Raw genomic sequence first — 23475 nt, 5'->3', positions numbered from 1 at the left:
CTGGCGATAAACAGGTAACAGATTTAAAACTAAAGTTATTATGTGGGTACATTTAATTTGCCCCTTTATAAAGTAGCTCCCTTTTTTACCACCTGATAGAAAACACTTTGGTTGATCTCAAAAGTCATCTGGACATGATCCTGGGCAAGTGTCTCCAGGTGGCTTGGGAATGTGGGGTTGGACCAGATAGCCTCATGAGGTCATTTCCTACCTCAACCATCCTGGGGTCTGTGAAAATGACGACATATCCCACAGTTTGGCTGAAATGTTCAGCCATGAAAGACCCTTTCACAAATATTTTTTCTTAACCTTTTGCTTAATCTCTTTAACACATCCACTGTTTAAAACACTCTGGAATTACTGGGTCTGTAGCAATGGAAGTCTAATGTGGGAGCTATTGGGGCTCTCCATACTGGCAGAGCCATGTTCAATTATTTTATTTTATGAATTATTAGACAGAAGTTAATACCTTTATTTTAAATGCTACATTTAAACTAAGTGGGACATATCCCTCCTTGCACTGTGTAGTAACAATTTTTTATATTGTGGTCCTTTATCTACTATGGATAATTTATCTTTCATGGATGGCTGCCCATTTTTTTGTAAATGCATTTACCTACAACCTTACTGTGTATACACTGAAAGTGCTGAGAGTACATAGCTAAGGAACTTACTAACAGAAAAAAAAAAAAGAACTAATTGCATTTCAATGTACTCATTGGACTGTTGACTGCAAAAGTAAATAACTTTTGTGGCCACTGCTGCAAAAATTAAAAAAAGAAGACTTTTCTGCGAAAGTGAATGTTTGATTTGTATTACTTTTTGAAAAGATGCCAGTCAGTTTGCTACTGTGGCCTTCAGAGGCGTTGAGTGTGCTGGCCAACACATTGACCTGCATGTGAGTTGTGTGTAGACCAACAGTGAAATTGTATGACTGCCCAGGCTCATGGCAATATCCCCCTTGGCTTCCATGGGTGTGTCTCACTCACATGGTGAATACTTAGGGAATCTCTAGTTGAAGTCAATTGTGAAACCTTTGGGAATGGCTGGAGCAAAGCCAGGTCACTCTTGAGGGGAAGACTGAGAGCTGTGCCAGGAAGATGGTAGGGATGCAGGGAGAAGGTCCTGATGTGCCAAGGATGGGATCTAGCATGGTCGTATAGGGTCTCTTGCCATGACTGGCCTCCTGCCAGCTCTGGTGGCAGGGCCACACCAGGGGTCTTGGTGGTGGAGAGCCACCCATCCTGCTGCTGTGGCTGCTTGTCTTGGTCCTTGTGGTACAGCTGTTGCCTGCCCGCACAGGGGATTGTCTCTGCATCTTGTGTCCATCAGAAACCATCTGCCATCATGGGAAGAGCAAGAAGAACTGTGTTAGCAGACAGACATGGAGACGATTGGTAGAGAGAGCTTGCAGCAAGGTGTCTTCCATCACACCTCAGAGCCTTCTAGCACCATGAGTGTGACAGTGCCATGCTCCCAGATGGCGTCACCAGAGGGGCTGTGTGCCCAGGCCCTGCCCTGTGTCCCTGCCAGCCCAGGTCCAGGTGTCATGTCCCGGCCCAGCCCTGCCATGGTGCCGAGGTGTGTGAGCCCTGCCCCCAGGAGCGCGGCCAATGGGGAACCTTCCTGCCAGGCCTCGCCTTGCCCCAGTGGCCAGCAGGGTGGGCGGAACCTCCAGAATGTAGCAGATGCAAATGAGGCTCCACCCATCACCCCATGCGGCCCAGTGCTGGGTGGTCACGTGGCAGCCTCGCGTGATGGGCATGGTGTCATCAGGCTCCTCCCCAGGGTGACATCACAGCTCTCGCGAGAGCGCTCAGTACTGCCCCTTAGAGGTGTGAAGGGGCGCAGGTGAGCTCCAGGCTGGGCCCCGCCCCCACCTGAGGTCCCGCCTCTAGCCCCGCCCATGCCATCCGGGGAGCCAATGGGAGCACTGCTAGAGTCTCCCCCCATTGGCTGGCCGTCTGCCATACAAATGAGCCTTACGTCACTTCCTCTGCCAGATCGAGCGCCATTTTCTCTTTCTGGTGGTTGATGCGGCGCGGGCGGCGCGCGGGCGGCGGGCACTGAGAGAGGCGGGCGCGGGGCGAGGCGCGCGCGGAGCCCCGGCCATGCCGCCGCCCCCTCGGGGAGCGCACTGAGCGCGGCCGCGGCGCCGGGCCGGGAGGCGGGGCCGCGGGAGCGGCGGCACCGGGCAGCGCCGGCGGCAGTGCCGTGGGCAGAGCCAGAGCCGTGGCCGGCTGGTGGCGGTGGTGCGGGGCGGCGGCGGCGGCCGCTGGAGGAGGAGCGGGAGCAAGAGCCAGGAGGAGGAGCAGCAGCGGCGGGGGCTCCCCCTGCAGCCCGGCCGGGTACGTGGGGCGGGGCGGGGCGGGGCGAAGGGCGGCGAACGTCCCGGTGTATGCGCGATTTCGGCTCGGCGGGCGCTGCGAACTCAGAGTGGCTTCCCCGGGCGGGGAGGGACGGGACGGGTCCGGCGTGGCCCCATCGGACGAGGCGCTTTACGCGGGAATGCTTCCCCGCTGCCTCGTCGCCGCTGCGGGCTGTGAGCAGCTCGTTATTATTGCGCGTCTTGCTTGTTGGCTGTTTAATTCCAGGTTGCACTTCATCGATGGAGTGTCTAAGGAGCCAGCTTAATAGCTTGCTTTGAAGTCTAGATAAATAATTTTAATCACTTTTAATAAATTGTTTTGTTTTGAAACAGTTTGACAAACTGTAGCAGGGACAGGAGTGACGCACGTACAGAACCAGCACTTCGTCACCGGTTAATGGAACCAGTTAATGGGACGCAAAATTGCGTTGAATATTCTTGTGGTGCCTCAGCAATGCATACGTTTAGAAAAGAAGTTTATGAATAATGTAAACAAACACATGCCGCACAATGCAAGCCGTGAAAACCATTTGAATGCACTTGTTTGGTGGTCAAGAGCAGGTAATGGGAAGTTACAGTTTTCCTGATTTGTAAATGGAATAAAAGACACGTGTGTAACTCCTCCTGCAGTGGTTGAGTCCTGTACTGTCAAAGTTACGAACAACTCGCTTTCAGCAGGTAAAGTTCTGACGTGTTAATTATTGGGAAGGAATTAGTTGTTGTCCTTAACAGTTACCTGTCAACCAGAAATCTGTGTTTGTTAAAAACACTTTTAAAGAGCTATAATTAAATACTTAAAAAGACTTCTGGGATATTGAATCTGTATTCTAGAAATCCTCATGCTTTTTAAAAAAAAAAATCTCTTTAATTTTGATCAAAAAAAAAAGGAAGCACAATATTTAGAGGAACTAGGTAAGAAATAAATAATATGATAAGCTGTAATAAGACCTGTTATAAGGTATAGTGTATATGATAAGCTGTAATAATTTCTGTGGTTTGTTTCATGGAAGTTTTGTGAAAAACAACATCCCCCGCAAATTACAGCAAATCTTTAGAAACAAGGAAGAGCACACACACTTTTGTTGCACCTTATGTTTTTCTATTGGGAATTCCTGGCCTTGGGCTAAGTCTTACTGAGTGCTGGTGGAGCTGGTTTGTGTTTGAATGCTTTAGTCCTCCTTCTGAAACCTGTTGCGTAGCCCTGGGGCAGGGGGTGTCAGTTCTGTCCCCTTTCTGACCTGTTAAGATTTTGGATTGTCTATACTGTGGGCTGTTGTGTTCACTTGTAAAGTGCAGAGTCTTTGGGTCACACCAAGCTGACGAGTGCAGCACAAATGCAGTGGTACTTCCTCCTGGAATAGCTGCACTCAGGATGTGACTCTTCTGAACACATACACATGGGGCTGACAAATCCTGCAGGATTTGAGTGTGCTCCATGCAGATGCTTACATCACCTAGGATGAGCTTGGATCCTGCTGGGTTCAGGTTCTTGCCAATACTGAGAAGGGACTCTCAAGGGAGTCAAAGTATTGTGTTAGTGCTTTAGGAAGGCTCCATGAGTTTAAATGGTAGTGTCCCTTCATGGTAGTGTCCCTTAGCTTCTTCTCACACCAGTCTTGGATAGCAGGGACTTGGTTGTGTGTTAATGAACCATCACAATAGTTATTTAAACCACAGTAGCTGAAGTTAGTGATCTAAATTTGCTTTGATATGTTAGGTAAGATGCAGGTTGTTGTGCTGCATCTCAAGCTATACCATCACATATCTTACTGGTCTTCATTGTGTGTTAGCAGCTGTTGAATGATGGTCATCTTGGTGTTGGGCAAGATGACCTTTTTAACAGATATGTGATTTATAGCCATGAAATAAACAGAATTATTGTGACTCTAAGAGATCTATGATTAGAAGTGCCCAGAAGTTTCTGATATAGCTAGACAAAGAAGAGTTAAATTTTTTTTCTTACTTGACATTTCTATTAAGTTGCCCTTGGATAGAAATTTGAATATAAGAAGATAAAGAGAAACTGCTTTGTTGACCAGAACTGCTCTTTGTAAGGTTTTTTAGAATATATTTTAAATTACAGCAGATTAAACAATGAACAAGAATAGCATCCATTCTAATCAATCGACTTTTTCTTTAGGAAGCTTTCTTCCCTCTCCCTCCATAGGTTGGATAAGCTTTGATGGTGCTGACATACTTGTAAATTCGGTTAGGAATCTTTCAGAAGGCAGAGATAAGAGTCCAGGAAATTGAACTGACCGTGCAATGTGTGGTTGAGCAGATACCCAGATGTGATTTCTTAAAGGACATGTAAGCTTATCAGAAACAGAACAAAATTGATGAGGGTAAAATTTGGCACGGCTGAGCCAAACTTTCATTCTTCTAGGCAGTTTCTTAGTGCGCCTGTCCTCCTAGCTGCTCTCTGCCATCCAGTGTTCTTGTTCCTTGGATTCTTGAAAATAGATCACATGCTTTCATTCCACTTCCAGGAATGAAGCAGTTTTATTTGTTTTCTGAACTAATACTGAATTGTCAACTTCTGATGAGTTTACTATAATGAAAATAATTTGTGGGGACCCTGGGAGGCATTCCCTGGGTTGGGGAGACACAAGAGGCTTCCCTCGGGGGCTGTTGGGACCTCCATTGGCTCCTTCCCGTGTTACTATGTCCCTCAGCCACTCCCTCCCTATTCCCCTATTGGCCATCATCTTTGTACTGCCCGAGAGCACGGTTCAGCCCCTACCTCGGGGGACAGGGAGAAACCAGGTTTCCCCTAATGAGTGTGCCTTGGACCCTGAACATCTCACTGCGAGGCTGAATAAAACATCTGTGGATACCATGCAAAGGCCCTTTTTGCTTCCTTACCCTGGACTTTATTAGCAATATTCTGGCCGCAACGCGTAATTTTTTATTGGTGCTTGTCAGTTCTGACAACTGCTGAAATACAAGTTGGTAAACAAGCCTTCCAAAATACTCCAACCCAAGTGTTCCAAACCCATACATTTTTATAAAGGTCCTATAAAAGGTACAAACCTTTTAAAAAGACCAAAGCCTTTATAAAAATATTTTTCAGTTACTATATAAAAGTTACAAAAAATTAAAAATTATTCAGTTTCCAAGGCAGATGAAAGGACAAAGTTCCATAAATCTTTCATAATTTTCCTGCTCAAAGCAGTTATTTTGAGCAATGGGCAAGTGAAGGCCAACCACTTAAGGAACACATCTGGAGATTTGCTTCTGTAGAGATTATCTGGTGTCTAAAATACATTATGGCTATTTTCTCTGTGGATCTTCTAACATTCCTCTTTTCCTGAAAACTCTAGAAATGCCTCATTATCTAGTTGACTGGATTTTGCTGTAAGTATTTACATGCACATTGAAGGCACATATGTGCATCTTCCTTTTGCCAGCTCCATACCAACTCCATTTTCATTTGCTTGCAAATACCTATTTCCTGTAGGAACACAAACAAGAGTGGTGCCGATTTCATGTAAGGAATAAAGCTCTCAATGTGACCACAGTCTGTCACTGGAGGAAGTTGTTCAGAGAGGTCGCTAAACCTGACTGGCCAAAGCAGAGTGCCCTGACTGCAATTAATGGTTGAGCCTGCTTACAGGAAGCTGGACTGGGTGTCCTCTTGAGGTTCCTTCCAAGGTGAATGAGAATGGTTCTAAGAAGTAGAATGAAGAGAAACTTGGTGTTTTGTGATGACTTCTCACTTTGAAGAGGTGCAGTGTTAGTGTTTTTCCTTTCTTTTTTTGTAATGCAGAGAAATGACAGTAAAAGGTAGTTAATTTGAAAACTGGTGTCTTTAACTACCAAGATACTGTGCAGACTGTTACCTTGTCTTTTAGACTAGTCTTAAAATACTGCAGTAGTACTGGAAGGGAATTGCATTTGTGATCTTTGAAAAGTCAAATGTAGTTTGGTGAGTGTAACAATCTGTGATAACAAATGTAGAAATGAAACGAACCTGTAGTGTTGAATAAAGCTCCACTGTGTATATTATTATGGAGATGAGATCTGAACAAGCAACAAATGCAGGAATAGCTTGATGGCTAAAATGCCTGACAAGAGTTGGATGGCATTCTTAGAACTGAATGTGAGACATCAGCTGCTAAAATTATTCTTCTGTTTTGCTAAAAACTTGCCTTGGTTCTGTTTATGAAGTGGCACTAGTCTAAAAACTCTGGGTTATCAGGTTTTTGGAAACAACAATTAAAAGCAGTGAAGAATAATTTTTTGTCTTTTAGACAGGCAGCACATTAAAATTATCAAGACTCTTGGTAACCACTGTTGAGTTTAACTGTAGTCCTTTCGTGTTGAATTTGCTGATTAAGAATGGAATGTGAAACAGTTTGTTGTGTATTGTTCCATGCAACAAATGCATGGAACCAAAGTGCAAACTAAAGCTTGAGGAATGTCCAAAATATAAGGAAAATAAATTATTAGTATGAAGATGTGGATAATGAACTGCATAATAATCAAGGAATTAAACTGAGGATTTGAGGGAATAAGTTTAGAAGGTTGGTATTTTGTGACCTTTATGGTGGGGCAGTGCTGGTCTAATGGATAGAGAGACTCCAAGAGAGTAGATTTAGGTTGGATTTTAGGAAGAACTGTGAGGGTGGTGAGGCACTGGCAGAGGTTTTCCAGAGCAGCTGTGGATGCCCCATCCCTGTAAATGTTCAAGGCCAGGTTGGATGGGACTTTGAGCAACCTTGTCTAGTGGGAGGTATCCCTGCCCATGGAAGTAAGTCTGGAATTAGATGATCTTTAAGATCCATTCTAACCCATACTCTTCTGTGATTCTGGTGCGAGATCCTTTAAGATCCTTACTCCCAAGAAGGTTGTTTAAATACCTACTGAATAATATTGCATGTGATTGCACACGGTGGCCTTTGGATTAAAGACCAACTGTTTGAAAACTGGAAAATAATTTATATTCAAGTTTTTTCTGTTATGGTGGAGGTTTTGGTGTGTTTTTCTTTCACCTGGATTAATAATTTAAGGATAATTAATAATTTTATTTCATTTTTTTCTTCTGCATTAATAATTTCAGAATGATCACTGGTTAAGAGAACTGTTGAGGTACATGGATGTCACATACTATGCCCCTATAGATTGTTTCTTATTTGTGAGCTAGACATGCCTCAAAAAATGCCTGCTTCACCTTCTTTAGTAGCATTAGTGTATGAGTTGGAGGACTGGGATGGGGAAACTGTTTCCAGTGGAGCCTAATGTATTGAACCATATTTCCTTCTGGCTGATCACCACTGGGCATGGTGGTGTCCAGTCAGCTCTGTTGTTACCTGCACTGGACCTGTGGGGTTGATGTGCATAACCTGCTGTCATAGAGGGACTGATCTTAAAGCTTTAACTAGGGACTCTGCAAATTCCTGGTGGACTTCACTTTAAAAAGAGTATTTTATGTCAAATATTTGCTCATTGCATTTTGAGAGAATGCCAGACCAATTACTCTGATTTATTCCATTCTGTATAGGTTCCTTTTCTACACCTACCCTGATGGTATCAGAATGTCTTCTGGACTTCTTGGTGATAAAAAACATTAGAAAACAAGACTAGCGTCTGTCAAATGGGGTTCCCTCTCCCTACCTTTCCTTTCAAGGGAGAAGAAGCAAAGAATAGTATGTGAGTTGTTTGAATTTAAATCATAAACCCATCAATTGTATGTTTTGTACATATATTAAGGTTTGGGGTGATTACATACAGACTAGAACATTTTTTACATGGTTTGTGAGTGTTGGGGATTTTTTTTTTTTAGGCTTAGCTTGTAGCTGGTGTCTTATGTGCAAGGGGATTTTGCAACTATTTACATGAAAGTCTTATCATTCAAAGTAGAGCTTTCATGTTGGCAGAGAGCTTGTTTTTTTTTTTTTTTTTTTTTTTGGTAAAGTACAGCTTTTCTAGACATTTGAGACTGTGTGTGCTAAAGTACTGTTTGGAGATTTCCTCTATTTCTATTTTTTTTTTTCCTTTTTCCTGTTCAAGTGTGTCCTGGATGGATGAATTGTTTAGCAGTAAGGACTAAGATGTTGTAAATGTTCCTGGATCCTCTGTCAGCTATTTAAGCATCAAGTACTGCAGAAGCTTCCAGTGACCTTTTTCAGTGCAGGCTTAGAGTTAGGTTTTGCATTCTGTGTCCATTGTAGTTTCTTAAAGCTCAGTCTAAATTGCATCTTGCTGTAATGTAGGAAGGAGTTGACAAAGGCTGAGCTTTTTTTACTTCTAAAGCTGAGCCTATGGAGATACCTTAAAAGTTTACAAAAGTAGAAGCTTCTGCAGGAAATCTAGATTTTACTAGCAATCATATTTTAAGCATCTACATGCTTGACAGCAAACAAAATTATCAAAGAGACTTCCCATCTTGATGCTAGCATTTAAGGTGAAAGGTGTGGAATTTCTCCTTCTTAAATGATATTATAGTAATTTTCTGAATAGAACTTAATAAAACTCTGGTGTTCGTGTTCTTTTACAAAACCCCTACAAAGCCAATGCTCCTGCCATGTAGATACAAGGAGATCTGAAAGAAATATTTGGAATTTTCTGTAGATAGAAGAAATATAAGGAATTTCCCCCCACCCCATATTAGATTCTGTTTCCTATAAAATCAGTCAAGTGTTCTACTTGGGAAATGCTAATGAGCCCACTTTGGCTTAAGGATTTTGGGTTTCCATATTTAAGAAATGGCATCCTGGCCCATATCAGCAAGAGTGTGTCCAGCAGGACTGGGGCAGTGATTGACCCTGTACTCAGCACAGTGAGGCCTTATCTCAAGTGCTGTGTCCAGTTTTGTGCCGTCAGGAAAGACATTGAGGAGCTGGAGTGAGTTCAGAGAAGGGCAGTGAAGCTGCAGAAGGGTCTGGAGCACAAGTCCAATGAGGAGTGGCTGAGGCAGCTGGGGGTGTTTAGTTGGGAGAAAAGAAGTCTCAGGGGGAGACCTTACCACTCTCTACAGCTGCCTGAAAGGAGGGTGCAGCCAGGTTGGGGTTGGTCTCTTTCCCCAAATAGCAAGTGGCAGGAAAAGAGCAAGTTGTACCAGGGAAGGTTTAAATTGGATATTAGGAGAAACTTCTTCAGAAAAAGGGTTGCCAAGCACTAGTATGGGCTGGCAAGGGAAGTAGTTCAGTCCCCATTCCTGGAGGTATTTAGAAGACACATAGGTGTAGTGATGAGAGGCATGGATAATGATTGTGGTGGGTTAATGTGTGAACTCAATGATATTAGAGGTCTTTTCTAACCTAAATATTTCTATTCTATGACTTTTCAGATTTTAGTTCTTATTTTAACACACTTAAATGCAAGTGCCTGTGTTCAAGTATTTAGTCCCTTTTTTCATTCTCTTTTATTTTTCCTCTTCTTTTATTTTCTTTTTTTCTTTATTTTTTGGTGGTTGTGGTTTTTTTTTTTCCCAGGAAAAGTGCAAAATGTTTCAAATGCCTGTTCAAAACCTTGATAATGTAAGGAAGGCTCGAAAAAAGGTGAAGGACATTCTTGTGGATCTTGGGCTTGACAGCTGCAGGGAATTGTTGAAGGTAAAGTATTTGAAAGAATGTAAACCAATCTGAAATGTAAAATCCTGACAAATACATGTCATAGATGGTGCCACATATTCTGTTAGTAATGTTTCAACAAAAAGAAACAGTACAGCTTTAGGAAAAAATACCACAGACTAATGAATTGTTATTTGTGTGCTATGCCAAAACTTCTTTCAATTCTTTGAAGATCTCAAACAGATGAGGAAGAATCTCCTCAAAGACATCCCAACACATATCAAGGGCAAGCTTCTGAAGGGACATACAAATCATCTGCGTTTCTGAAAATGGATAAGCCTTTAAACTTTGTGTCTGGTGAAAAATACCAAAATGATCTTACGGAGTTGTAGTTTGGTTCTGTATCTTAAAAAGTGTATGCAGGTGTACTGGGGTGATTAAGATAAACCTTGTACCACTGGTGCCACTTCGAGAAGAGAATTTTGTGCATCAGTCAGGAAGAATGCACACCAACAGATTGGCAAACCTAATACCAGAAGAGGTGCAAACACAGCAATGTAACTCCATTTCTTAACAATAGTGTATTTCAGTGAGCTGGTGCACAGGCTTTTTTAGCTGTTGAGTACATTCATGCCTTCGCGTTGACAATACGTTCATTGCTTCTGTATGGCAGTACTAAAGTAGGTTTAACACTCCATAAGGGTGCTGTTGTGTCTTTTGTGGTGGTTTCTTTCTGAAATTCTGTTAGTAATTGGAAAAAAATGTTCAAGACTACATGCATAACTGATTTTGGAACATTCTTTATTATTGCGTTTGAACAGTTTTGTATATATCTAAATGTTCTAACAGCTCAAGGAAAATCATAATGTCTACTAATACCCATTTACTTGCTGTTTTTATTTTGTTAATATTCTATAATCACAGTTCTAACTCAGAAGCTGAGTCTGTCTTGACCATTGGAAGCAGGAGTGTTTTAATGGTGACAGGTTTTTACTATGAAATTGCTTGTGGTCTCTTTGATTGTTGCATGGACTTCAATAGTAAATAAGTAAAAAGTTGTTTTGTATTTGATTGGGTTTTTGGGGTTATGTATAATGTATGTTTAGTTGGTTTTGCTTCATTTTTAAGTGAAAAATGGTGGTGGGAAACCCAGCAAACATTTCCATTGTAGAAAAACCTCTATGAGATTTGTGCCAAAAAAATACCATATTAGGTTTTTTTTTGCAAATAATTCTCCCTCAACCAAGTTCATAACTTCAGTTTGTTTTTTCCAGGTAATCTGGGGCTGGGTTTGGTACAACTTTAGCAGTAGGAAGAATGGTTTCTATAGCTTGATTTGTACTTGGTTCATATGATGATGGTATTGCTTTTTGGTAGCATGGGATATGTGATGTTTTAATAAAACTTGGAATCATAGAAGGGCCTGGGTTTGAAAGCACCTTGAAAACCATCTAGTGAGAAGTACCTAAAGTTTGTTTTCTCAAATATTTAGATTGATTTCTGGACTCTTTATGAAGGGGCTGGACAGTGTAAGAAATGGATTGAAATATGATATGCTACAAACATGACCTGAATCTGGTCTTTCACTGTTGTAATAAGGCACGATAATGGACAATAGTTGGTGAGGAAGATGAAGGGATAGAATGTATGACTAGTACCTCTCTGTAGCTTAGAGACCAAAAGGATTAGTTTTTAGGCTAATTGATCTCTTCTAGGAACAAAACATGAGCATTTTGTCTGGAGTTATAGTTTGATTCTCGAAGTAGTGTGTTTAAGTACACTGTAAGGTCAGACGTTTTCCTTTAATACACTGTTCCAGCTTCTCTAACATACTGTGGTCTTTAGGGCTGTGAAGGTGATCAGAGGGCTGGAGCACTTCTGCTCTGAAGCTGAAGACATGCTGAGAGAGCTGGGGTTTTCAGCCTGGACAAGAGAAGGCTTTTGGGAGACTTCCTTGCAGCCCTGCAATACCTGAAGGGAGCTCATAAAAAGGAGGGAGAGGGACTTTTTCTACGGACAGATAGGGACAGGACAAGGGGCAGCAGTGTTTTAAGCTGAAAGAGCATAGGTTTAGATTAGATGTTAGGAAGAAATTCTTTATTCAGAGGGTGCTGAGGCACTGGTACAGTTGCCCAGAGGAGCTGTGGATGCCCCATCCCTGACAGTGTTTAAGGCCAGGTTGGATGTGGACCTGGGCAGCCTGGTTTAGTGATTGACATCCCTGCCCATGATGGGGGGGGCTGGAACTAAATGGTCTGTAGGGTCCTTTCCAACCCAAACCATTCCATGATTCTGTCCTATGATTCTGTGTCTTCATATAAACTCCTACCTTTTTACCTTTTTGTTAAGGAAAACAGTGGTAGTTTTAATACAGAGGGGAGAACAGTTCTTAGTTTAAAGATGTTTTTCTCTTCAACTTAAAAATACCTATTATGCATCAGGATTAGGCAGGCTTCTCAGAGGGCTTTGTTCCTTTCTTGTTACTTTTCCCTTCTGTTTTCTTCCCCTCCTGGAAGTGAGAAATTGTGGAAAGGGCATAACTAATTAATGGGTCTTTGTTTAAAGCAAGTGTTCACAGCAGCCATTTGCACTGGTGAAGAATTGTATTGATAAGAATGGCTATTCCTCTGTAGGAAATAGCTATTTTAGCAAAATTATCTAGTCATATTTCATGTGTTTGGCTTGTGGGAATTCGGTGTTTTAGTGTAGGAGCCCATCACTCAAACCAAAACCAGAACATGTTTCAGATAAGTCGTTAACTTTAAGAAAACTTTTTTTAACAGTGTGTAATTCACTCCAGCGTATTCAGCTGAAAAAGTTTTAGTGAATCTTAAGTGGCTCTATTTTCTCTATCAAAAATAGTTCACTAAAGTTCTGAGATTTCTCTTGTTGCATGCAAGAGTTCTTTCTAAGGTTCCTGGGGTTTGTTTTGTGGTTTGTATTGTTTTTGTTTCTTAGGTTGGTTTTTCTGTGGGGTTTTTTTATTGTTGTTTTTTTTGGCTGGTTTTTTTTGGGTTTTTTTTTTTTTTTTTTTTGGTTGCTTTGTTGAAGGGCAAATACATGATTCAGTGTCTAGGGTTGATTAGATTCCAGGGGATTTGTTTATTGTTGCCCTGAGCTTTTCTGGTTTCTCTTTGAGTGTAATTTACAGTTGAAAAGGTAGACAGCATATTACAAACACAGCTGCTATGTTTTTCTAAATTCTTGAATAATGAGGTTAAAATCAAATTATCACTGGCATGATGTTCTGGCTTATTGTAATCTGCTGAACACGTAGGAATGCTCATGTTTGCAGGGTGCAAATGGACAAGAGCCTAGTGCAGACAGAGCCTGTGTTAAGTAGAATTCTGTATTTTTTTGATTGTTGAAGCTTTGTTGCTCCTTGTTGCTGACTGTGTTCTGTATTGCTGCTAAATTATTAGGTTTATGAATTCCACTCCTTTTGTAAGGTCATCTGATCTTAAATGTTATTTGTTACCTGCTTCTGCTGTTGCTGGTGTTTGGTGAAGAGATGGAAATCATGCTTTCTCTAAGTATCTGCAGAGTTTTGAGTGAAGAAAGATTTGTGAAAAGGAATAATGTGAGGGGAGAAGAGATGCAAGTTTTCTATGGGTAAAGCCTGGATTTGTAGCCTGTGTTCCATCCAAGGCATTCTGGGTGTGCTGTTGAATCTAGTTTAGGGTCTTCAGAAATGCTTAGTAAATTGGAATCTAGCTTGGGTTTTTTGGGGATTTCTTCTTGGTTTTTTTTTTTCTTCACATTAAGTTTGTATTTAAATATATGTGGGTCTCAGAAATCTAGAGATGAACTTAGTATTTTTAAGATAGTAGCTGGCTTTGGCTTGAGGGATGTGAACTGCTCTGATGGGATTAATTAAAAGAAGGCTGTAAGGACAGTTGCTTTCCCTGGCACAGTTGTTGTAGACACAGTAATATTTTCCTTTTGCAGCTTCAGGAAAAGCATCTCTTGGAAATCAGCTTCTGTGAATGTCTTTTGTTTTTCCAAGTTAGAAGTATAACAGTGTTATGCAGATTTAATACTAAAACCTGTTGCAAAGTAAACCGTAGTGGTAAGTTAATAAAGCAATGAAGTAAGCAATGAAATATTACCAATGAAGGAGGAGGAAGGTATAGGGGAAAAATACTTTGAGTGTTCACTGTGAACTTGGCTGGAAGCAGTGGAATTCAAGTGTAAGTATTTTCACTCCCAATATTATTTTCAGTAACTAAGAAATGTTCAGAATTCCTACTGTATTACCAGGCAGTCACATGAACAAATATTTGAGGTAAAATAAATCAAAGCTGATCAAAGTAATTTATTTGGAGTTTAGAGACTTCCAAGTCATCCTCTATTTGTGTGTGTTTCTCTTTTTTATTTTTTCTTATTTCCTATTGAGAATTTCTTTATATTCAGAACAGACTGCAAATTCCTCATTTTCATTTCATGTTTTTATTTTACTTTTAGAATCTTAAAAGTTTTGATGCAGGTGAAAACTACTTTTGTAACACTTCATGGAGTGATGTCTCTCCTTGGGAGCCTGTGGGCAAAAGGAAGGTATGTATGTTTGTGACACAAATTCTGGATAAACGTGTTGTGTGGAGTTGCTGAATTTGACAATTTTCAGAAATTGTAATGCAGCTTTTTTATGGAAAAAAATAGCTTTAATATTTGTTTTTTAAGTGCTATTAGTCAGGGAATAATCTTATATTTCCTCTTTGTTTTTCCCTGTAATGCAGGTGGTTATGAAGACTTCAGTTACTATTTTCAGTCTTTAAAGATACAACCCTGAACATGAGTGTTTTAAGATGTCACAACAATATTCTGCCTTTTTAGCCTAACCTAATATGTAGTCCTAGCATGGTCTTCTGTACAACATGACTCCTGTTTCATTGGAAGGGTGAAAGTGTGATTGCATAGATGCAGGTGGATTAAGATGAAATTATTATTAGTGGCTTGGTATAGGGTGGCAGTGAAAAACTCTTTCCAGTTAGATTTGTGTACGTGAAACAGATTTTAGTTCTATATATCTAGATTCCACAAGAAAGGCGGGGTTGAGATGAACAATTCTATAATTTTATATAGTAACAACTTTCTAAGATGCTGTGTATAGAGCAGTGGAGTATGTCCAGAAAAAAATGTAGACTAGTCAATCAATCTTGCTGAAGGGTCTTAGGGCCCCTCATGGCCTTCTTATGGAAGACCTGTCGATGAATTTCAATGTGGAATTGATAATACCTTGCTGTGGAACAGATTGTGTTCCAAACTGTGTCTTTTGTATACTAATGTTGTTCTTATCCTTTTTCTTTAAACCATTTTGGTTTATTAATGTATATCATTCACATATCATGCTGCCTAGATTTGGGAGAAAATAAGCTGGTCCTTCAGAGTGTTCTATTCCAAAGTTGTTGCCGTAAGGGGAAAATAAATTGTTTCCTCCTGTAAACTCAGTAGGCTGGAGAAGATGTCTATGTAAGTGAAGCTGGTGGTTTCCACCGTTTGTACTGTTTTTAGGGAGACATTAACAGTTCTGGCAGAACTTTGTTTTTTGGAGGATGTCTTGTCTTTCTGCATGATTCTAGGTTGTGGGGAATGTGAGACTACACAACAGACAGTTGTATATTACTATGTTCTTAGGTAGGTTCTTTAAAGGAGGGCTAATTGAGTTTACCGCAATGTCTCTAATAAGCCTTCTTTTGGATTCCTTTATACAGTTGAAGGTTGTGTTGGTCATTCTCCAAGAGGCTTTGCTTTTCCTAAGTGGCTTGTAATTCTTACTTCATCAAAGTTTCTATAAAACTGGCATGCCATTGGTAGGTTGTGGTGAACCTGAAAAAGCAGATGAGTGAACAGAAAAAGCAGATGAGTATGGAAGGAGAACGTGCTGGCAGAATGGTTTGTAAAGTGTTTGTGTGGAAGAGCTCTGTTTCATACAGAGAATATCAAAGCAGCATACTTCTACCTGCTTCTGTTCAGCTGAAAGAGAATTGTTTGGAATTTTTCCTTTGTCATTTTACTCCTTCAGAAGTAGTGAGGCATATTTTCTAGTAATGTTATGTGTGCTTCATTCGTTCATTAGTGTAAGGGGCCTTTCTCTAGGTGGGATACTTCAAGATTGATGCATCTGCTAATTTGCTTTGTTGCTGTTTGCTGGCAGCTAAGATTAGACACCTAAAGAGTATAACTAGAAGATAATTCAGTGATAGCTTAGCAATGTGCTTCTTTAGCAGCCTTAGCCAGCTAGTGGCATTGTCTGACCCAGTCTTTTGAATTGGGAGCTCAGATTTTGGTTATCATCAGGAGACTCTCCTAGTACTGCTAGGAGATGGCTGGCTGTTGTCTGTAAATGGCTGACTGTAAAACCTGCATGGTTATATAACATGGAAAAAAAACCCCAAACCTGCACGTGTTGTGTTGCTGTTCTTCATGGTGTGTCAGTGAGATGTATGTGGGTGATCCAACTGGGCTGGATGCTGTAGTGGCATAACAGCTTGTTCCCTTTGGGCTCCGTTTCAGGAGGGCAGAAATCAGTGAGGTGAAAAACATGTCTGAAGGAACAGATTCCACTAGATTTTTGAGTGTACAGATTTGTCACATGGATGTTGCTGTGACTGATTCTGTAGTTTTTGGCAGGAGCCAGGATTAACTTCCTAGGAAGTTTATCAGAAGAAATGGTTGATGGGGATACCAGTTTTTCAGAAAGAACAAATGATGTTCATATGGATATTAAAGCAGTGCTGTCACGTGACATAAAACTGAGGGAGCAAATCTCTGCTTAGTGCAAGATAGATGTGTTCTTAAGCAGTTAAAATACTTTTCTGAGAGGAATGTGTATGCTCTGTACTGAGTGTTTTTGAGGAAATTTTTTTGAGGAAAAATACTGGGATGCCCAGTATGTATGAGTTGAAATAAATTGTATATATAAGTTAATACATCACTGCTTTATTATAAAGGGGGTTTTACTACTTTCTATTATTATTTTAGCTCCAAAAGAATGTTCTTAAAAAAATCATTGTTTAGGGCTTTCTTAGGAAGGTCTGGAGAGTTTTCAGTGAAGAATAGGTTGTTGAAATACAGAAAAAAAATCCTTGCCTGTTCTGTTTTTTGTCTTTTTGTCCAGTAGATAGGAGCTGGCCGTGAAATAAACAAAGCTTTAAAAGTGTCATATTAAAAGGGCTACTATTCCTGATTCCTAAGGCTTAACTTCTATATACAGTGGGGATACAAATTCTTCCCGTCTTGTTCTGTGATTCCTGTATTTAAAAACAGACAAGCTTCAGAATTGCTTCTTGTGAACTAGGGTAGAAGTAAACTCATTTAAGGCTTCTTAGTAAATTATTATGAAACAAAAAAGGCACAAATGTTTCTCCCCTTAATTATTTAATCTTTGAATCTGCTTTTCAAAACCAGAAGAAACTGAGACGATACATGCTCTACATCCAGTGAAGGCATTTTTGACAGGTGATAGTGCCGATTTAAACATATACCAGTGGCATAGGAACTGACAGTTTCTAAGTGGATGTTTTTCTTTTGTTTGCAGAGATACAGAACAAAGCCATACTGCTGTGGCTTATGCAAGTTCTCATCCAAATTGCTTACTTCTTTCAAGAATCACTTGCATCGTTACCATGAGGATGAAGTGGACCAAGAGATGGTGGTTTCTTGCCCAAAATGTGCATTTTCTTCTCATCCCAAAGTAGTGGGAGAACACATCTGGATGTTTCATTCGTTTAATAAACAAATACAGAACTATACAGTCAGCATTTTGGATGGCATGAAACAATTTAGGAGTGACATCATAAACTTCACGTGTCTAAAATGTCAATTCACAGACACCTTGTATTACAATATGAAGAAACACGTGCTGATGAACCATTTTGAAAACTTGCTAAGTGCGTATTTTGGCGAGAAATGTGATGAAAGTACGCTGAATTCAGTTGAGTTCTACTGTAAAAAATGTAATGCTCCTGCAAACAGCCCAGATTCTTTAATGTACCATGTCTTGACAGCTGAAACACACAGAGACCTGGAGAACAAACTTCGATCTCTGATTTCAGAACGTATTAAGAAACCTGGACTTGTGAAACAAATGCATATTGCTCCAAAGCCTGTCCCAGGTGTAGCAGCAGCCGCCCCATCTGCAGGGCCTGTTGTTGTCCCAGCAGGTTCTGTGACAGCTCCAGCTTGCATCCATGTTGCATTTCCACAGAATAATCAAAACCAGAGCATGATGCATACACAAGCAGTTCAGAACACAGTTGGGCCAGTGACTGTCCCAAGTGCCTCTGGCAGCTTCCCAAAAACCGCCTATGCTCCTGCTGCTACATCCTCACAGGTCGCTCTTGTGCCCAGCAATCCTCCTGTGGCTCAGAATAACCTTAGTATTCAGCCGTCACCTTCACAGGCTGTCTTTGTTTCTCATGGGCTCCGTCTTAATCATTCTGTTGGGACCATAAATAGAGCCGTGGCCTCTGCAGTTCTTCCTCTTAATCAGCCCGTCAGGCCTGGGCTCTTCCCTGTTAATCAAACCTTTGGGACTATAAACAGTCTGGTTCCAGCTGGACCGCTCCCTACTACTCAACCTGTTGGCCCCATGAGTCAACCAGTTGCACCAGGAGTCCTCCCTGTGAATCAGTCAGTTGCTCCAGGAATTCTGTCTGTCAGCCAGTCACTTGGGAACATGAACAGACCCATTGATCCCAGGGTTCTTCCAGTGACGCAGACAGTTGGGTCGGGTCTTCTCCAGCTTAACCAGCCTCTTGCTCCTGGAGTGGTTCCTGTCAGACAGCCTGTTGGACCTGGGTTCCTTCAGCTTAATCAACCTGTTGCCCCAGCAGTTATCCCAGTTAATCAACCAGTTCAACCTCCGGTTTCTCAAAGCACAGCTTTTTTGACTGCGGGCTCTCTACTGAGGCAGTTGATTCCCACTGGCAAGCAGGTTAATGGGATACCTACTTTCACGCTGGCCCCCGTCTCTGTTACTTTGCCTGTTTCTGCCGGTGGTGGAGTAGCGACTGTGACACCTCCACAGGTGCCCATTCAGCTCATGCAGACGGCATCAGTGGCTCAGCTGTCCCGGACCCCAGCCAATGCTCCCTCTCCTCCTGTGGTTCTGACCTCTGACAATGTATCCTTGCAGGCCTCCCCACCTGCTCCTGAAACAAGCCAGGCTGTCAGACAGGCCAAGCAGTGGAAGACCTGCCCTATTTGTAATGAGCTTTTCCCCTCAAATGTCTACGAGGTGCACATGGAGGTGGCCCACAAACCACTTGAAGTAAAAGTAGAAACCCCAGAACCTCACAAACTTGCAGCTTGCGCATCCTTTCTGAGGATGACAGAAAAGGCGATCCGGTGTTATGCTTGTAAATGTTTTCTCTGTGAGGAAGAGCTCATGAAGCATATCTTCATGCATGGCTTATCTTGCTTGTTTTGCACAGGTACTTTCTATGACTTAAAAAGCCTTGTGGAGCACAACAGAACTGCACACAGTGGGAGAAAGGAGTTGCATGCAAGTTACAGCAACAGGGGAATTCAGCTAGGTAATGATGCTCAGGGTGGCCTTGTGTTCCCACACTTTGATTTCAACACAGTGCTACCAGATGAAGACATGGGTGAAAGAGAAGTACATTTGGCAGTGCTTGTTGGAATATATTCAACAGTTCTTGTCCCTGTTTACATCAAAGTGAAACCTCAGACAGCACAAGTGAACCGGAGATGCACTAGAAAAATGTTCACCTGTCCCTTTTGCTTAGGTACGTTTGCTGGTAGAGAAACCTATGAAAAGCATTTGAAAGAGAGGCATCATATAATGCCGACTGTGCATACAATTTTAAAGTCTCCTGCTTTCAAGTGCATCCACTGTTGTGGTGTGTACACTGGAAATATGACTCTGACAGCTATTGCTGTACATTTGCTCCGTTGTAGAAGTGCTCCCAAAGACACCAACTCGAACCTGAAGATGCAGCTTGAGCGCACTGAGAGAAAAGAGCTGCTGTTTGTGAATGGTGAGAAGCATCTTTCTGTGTTACTGAAAAGAAAGCAATCAGATTCCTGCTTTGTTGCAGAAGACCAAAGGAATAAGGAACAGCAGCCTTTGAGCTTAAGTAATGGCATAGCTCTGTCTGCAGAGAATGAAATGAATTCAGGGGTAGTGCCTTTTAAACGACAAAAGATTAGGACTGAGATGAGGAAGCTTCCTTCTAGTGAGGATCTTCGCTTTCTAGCAGTAGATCCTAATCAGTATGATCACAATTCATATGAGGCACAGAAACAGTTTTTGTCAGACTACTTTCACAAGAGGCCATATCCTTCTAAAAAAGAGGTGGAATTACTTTCCTTGCTGCTATATGTGTGGAAAATTGATGTTGCATCATTCTTTGGAAAAATGAGGAATACATGCTTAAAGGCAATAAAACATCACAAACCATCTGTGCTGATGGGTTTCAGTATGTCTGAATTAAAAAACATTAAGCACAGTTTGAATTTAAAAGATGGACCATTGGATATGTAACCCAGCTTTTTATAACAGCTAAAAGCAATCCATAATTGCATACTTAAAATTTAGTAGTTTATTATATTGTTTATTTTAACTTGCAGACTGGCCTGTTGAAGGGTGCAGTAATACAAAAAGTATCTGTGACTGTTATTGTGAAAGCCACATGTAGTTGTGTATTTTAAAAGTTAAAACCTTCAGACTTAAACATCTGGAATTTGTTTTAGCTTTTTACCTTCCCTGGGGGTAGTGTTGTGGGGGTTTTTTGGTTGATTTGTTTTTTTCTGTTTGTATTTAGTTTTTTGTTTGTTATTTGTTTTGCTTTGTGGTTTTTGTTTTTTGTTGTGTTTTGTTCCACTTCCATTTATTTTTCTTCCCCTCCAGGCTACTATTACATTTTTTATACTACCGTGTAAAACCCTCCTACTTGTTAAAACCAAATTTTATTTTATTTTTCTGCAGTGTCATCTTTTCTAAGTAATAAAATGTGTAGTGTAGGTTAAAATAACAAGGTAAACTATGTGAAAAAGATGAAATTGATTATTTATATTTTTAAGTCCTGATATTTTTTACTTGTTTCTGGTTTATCTACTGAAGAAGTGATTGCGACCATTACATCCATTGCCCCTTCAAATTCCCATGGAACTGGTAGCTGTGAAATACATGACATTGTGGTTTTTTCCTTGGTCACAATACCTGTGCCAGTTAAGTCTGGTGATCTGTGGTTCCTGCTGAGTATTAACATGAGGGGCTTTTGGGTGCCCATTGAAGTGTTACAGTGAACTGACTTGAAATGGTTGTGTTATCTGTTAGATCTTGCTAACCAGAAGTTTTTTATCCTTTTCATATGGTGTTGAAGCCTGGTTGTTTACCTGTTGTTCAAAGCAGCATTTATTTTATTTTCTTTTTCAAAAAACAAAGCTGCTTTGGAGAGTGTCACATTGCTTTGATACATGGAGTATATGACCTCTGTGCATGTCACTTATGTGTAGAAGCCCTATCCAAATATCACCCAAATTTGGTGAAAAATCTCACATTTTAAATTGCTGTTTTATGGGGTTATAACTGAGCAGCGCCTACTCCCCAGCAAATTATATCCCTGGCTTGAAGTCCCTTGGGTCAGAAGTGGTACAAACTGAACCTGGATTAATTGGTAGCATCAAGACTTTAAACTATTGAGTACTCGAGCTCATGATATTCATGTTGTGATGGATTCTTGTTGGCCTGTAGAGAGCATTGCACCCAAACAGGCTTACCTTCAGTATGGACTAACATCTCTGTTGCAGAATACAGAAGAGCTGTTGGGAAGTTTCACTTGAGTTGAAGCACAAACAGGTGGCCACATCAAGGCCTTGTGTGTGTCCTTTCTGGATATGCTTGTTTTCATCTGGCTTGTCAAAGAGTGCATCCAATACCAACAGCCAGTTGCATAATAAATAACTTGTAAGATGCATTGGTTTTATTTCCTCCTCTTCATCCCACTCTCCCCACCCTCCTTTCTAAAAAGAAAGAAAATGAAGTTCACTCGTGCCAGTGTTAGAAAGAAAGGGTGATATGCCCAAGCTTATTTTTATTTTTTAAGGTAGTAAGTAGTCTTTTGACCTGTGCCATAGGCACTTTTTAAAGCAGATACAGAATGTTTTATTGCTGTTTCTGAAAGGGCGTGACATTTTTAGCAGAATTTGGTGACTTCCTGCCTGAGGCTTTATAAGCTGTTTGGAGTTATATTTTGGGTAAAATCTTCATATTTTCATATTTATTGCTTCAAAGAGTTTTAATGTGTATGTAACATACGGTTACTTAGAGAGAACCTGCTATTTGGAAAAACCTAGTAATTTAATAGCAGTGTTAAACAAACATAAACAATATTTCTAGGATCAGTTGCACGCCCCACCCCAAAAAGTGATTAAGAAACTGTGTTCTTAGAGCTTCATAATAGCTCATTAAAAATTAAAAAATAAAATACATTTGGCCATAGCACACTGTTCATGAAACCTGTTCAGAGGGATGTGGGTGAGGAAGAAGTCCTGAAATGTAGGCACTTACTCTTGCTCTTACAGCCTCTGCCCTGTGAGCCCTGTCATCTTTGGAGCAGTTCTGCTGGTTCTGATGAGACCCCAGGATGGGGGTTTGGCAGTGTGCATCTGGGGCAGGCTTGCCATGAATGGGGAAAGATTATAGAGTGAGCAGTGTGGCTGTGGAGAGCTGGGAAGTAATTTCATGGTTCATCCATGCTTGGGGCACCAAGGGAACAATCCAGTCTTACCAGAGTTTTCCTACATAGTGTCCAGTGTTGATATTAAACACTTAATTTATTGGATTTTGATTTTACAATTCCAAATAAACCATATTTTTAACTTTCTCTTAGGTGTGTGTGCAAATGATTGCCTATCCATCCTCTTCCGTCTTTTAATACATTCACAGAACTTTATATGAACTTTTTTTGGTGCAAAATGGCTGTTGAAAGAGACAAGAGGAAAGTAAGATGTAGAACTTGGATCTAGATGCCTCAGGTAGATCTTAGTGCATTATAGTAATTATGTATTATCTCAAATACTCATGGCTGCATTTTTTCCCAGACACTGATATTCGTAAATCTTGGTACTAATTTGCTGTCACTAACTGCTTGTGCTCTTGTTAAGTAGGTACTGTAGAAATAAAAACCAGATGAATTTTGAAATGTGAAAGTGGTGACTGAGAACACAGTATGGTTGTGATTTTCAGGAAAACCAAGGAGCTTGAAAACAGCCAAGTTAAAAATCAGTGACTTTTAACTAAATCAGCCTTTTTGCTGTGGGCTTCTCACAGGTGAAATCATTCAGATAGAAAGTCAGGAAACACACTGCTGTCCCTGCCTTAGGCTCCACATGGGCAATGTGGAATTGCCTCTCAGGCACTTCCCTAAGGACAGAGCCTCACACTGCTAAGATATGGGAATGGGAGAATAGTGGAGCTGCCCTCTGCAGCAGACTATGAATACAAGTCCCTGAAGCATGTGAAGGAAGCCCCTTTGTGAAGAATACTGGTTGGCTTGCAGGATAATTGTTGCAAGTATTTGTTTCCTATGGGACTGAAAAAGCCCCAAATCTACATGTATTCGGCTT

At 40.9% G+C, this 23475-nt stretch overlaps 1 protein-coding gene across 10 annotated transcripts; it reads left to right on the top strand.

Moving 5' to 3' along the window:
* Window positions 1–2101: 2101 nt before the first annotated feature.
* On the top strand, window positions 2102–22733 carry ADNP2 (ADNP homeobox 2). Of its 10 annotated transcripts, none has more exons than XM_053965275.1 (7): window positions 2102–2348; window positions 2702–2929; window positions 5829–6022; window positions 7872–8020; window positions 9805–9924; window positions 14347–14436; window positions 17420–22733. In XM_053965275.1, the coding sequence occupies exons 5-7, from the start codon at window positions 9817–9819 to the stop codon at window positions 20387–20389; spliced, it is 3168 nt and encodes a 1055-aa protein (XP_053821250.1). In that variant the 5' UTR covers window positions 2102–2348; window positions 2702–2929; window positions 5829–6022; window positions 7872–8020; window positions 9805–9816; the 3' UTR covers window positions 20390–22733. The 10 variants fall into 10 exon arrangements, with proteins under 10 accessions (XP_053821250.1, XP_053822055.1, XP_053818820.1 ...); XM_053966080.1 differs by having other exon boundaries at window positions 2702–3046; window positions 7872–8016; XM_053962845.1 differs by having other exon boundaries at window positions 2702–3046.
* Window positions 22734–23475: the final 742 nt, after the last annotated feature.

Source organism: Vidua chalybeata, chromosome 1 (genome assembly GCF_026979565.1).
Source record: "Vidua chalybeata isolate OUT-0048 chromosome 1, bVidCha1 merged haplotype, whole genome shotgun sequence".
Taxonomy (NCBI): Eukaryota; Metazoa; Chordata; class Aves; order Passeriformes; family Viduidae; genus Vidua; species Vidua chalybeata.
Note: the sequence above shows the minus strand (reverse complement) of the source record. Positions and strands in the feature narration are given on the sequence as shown.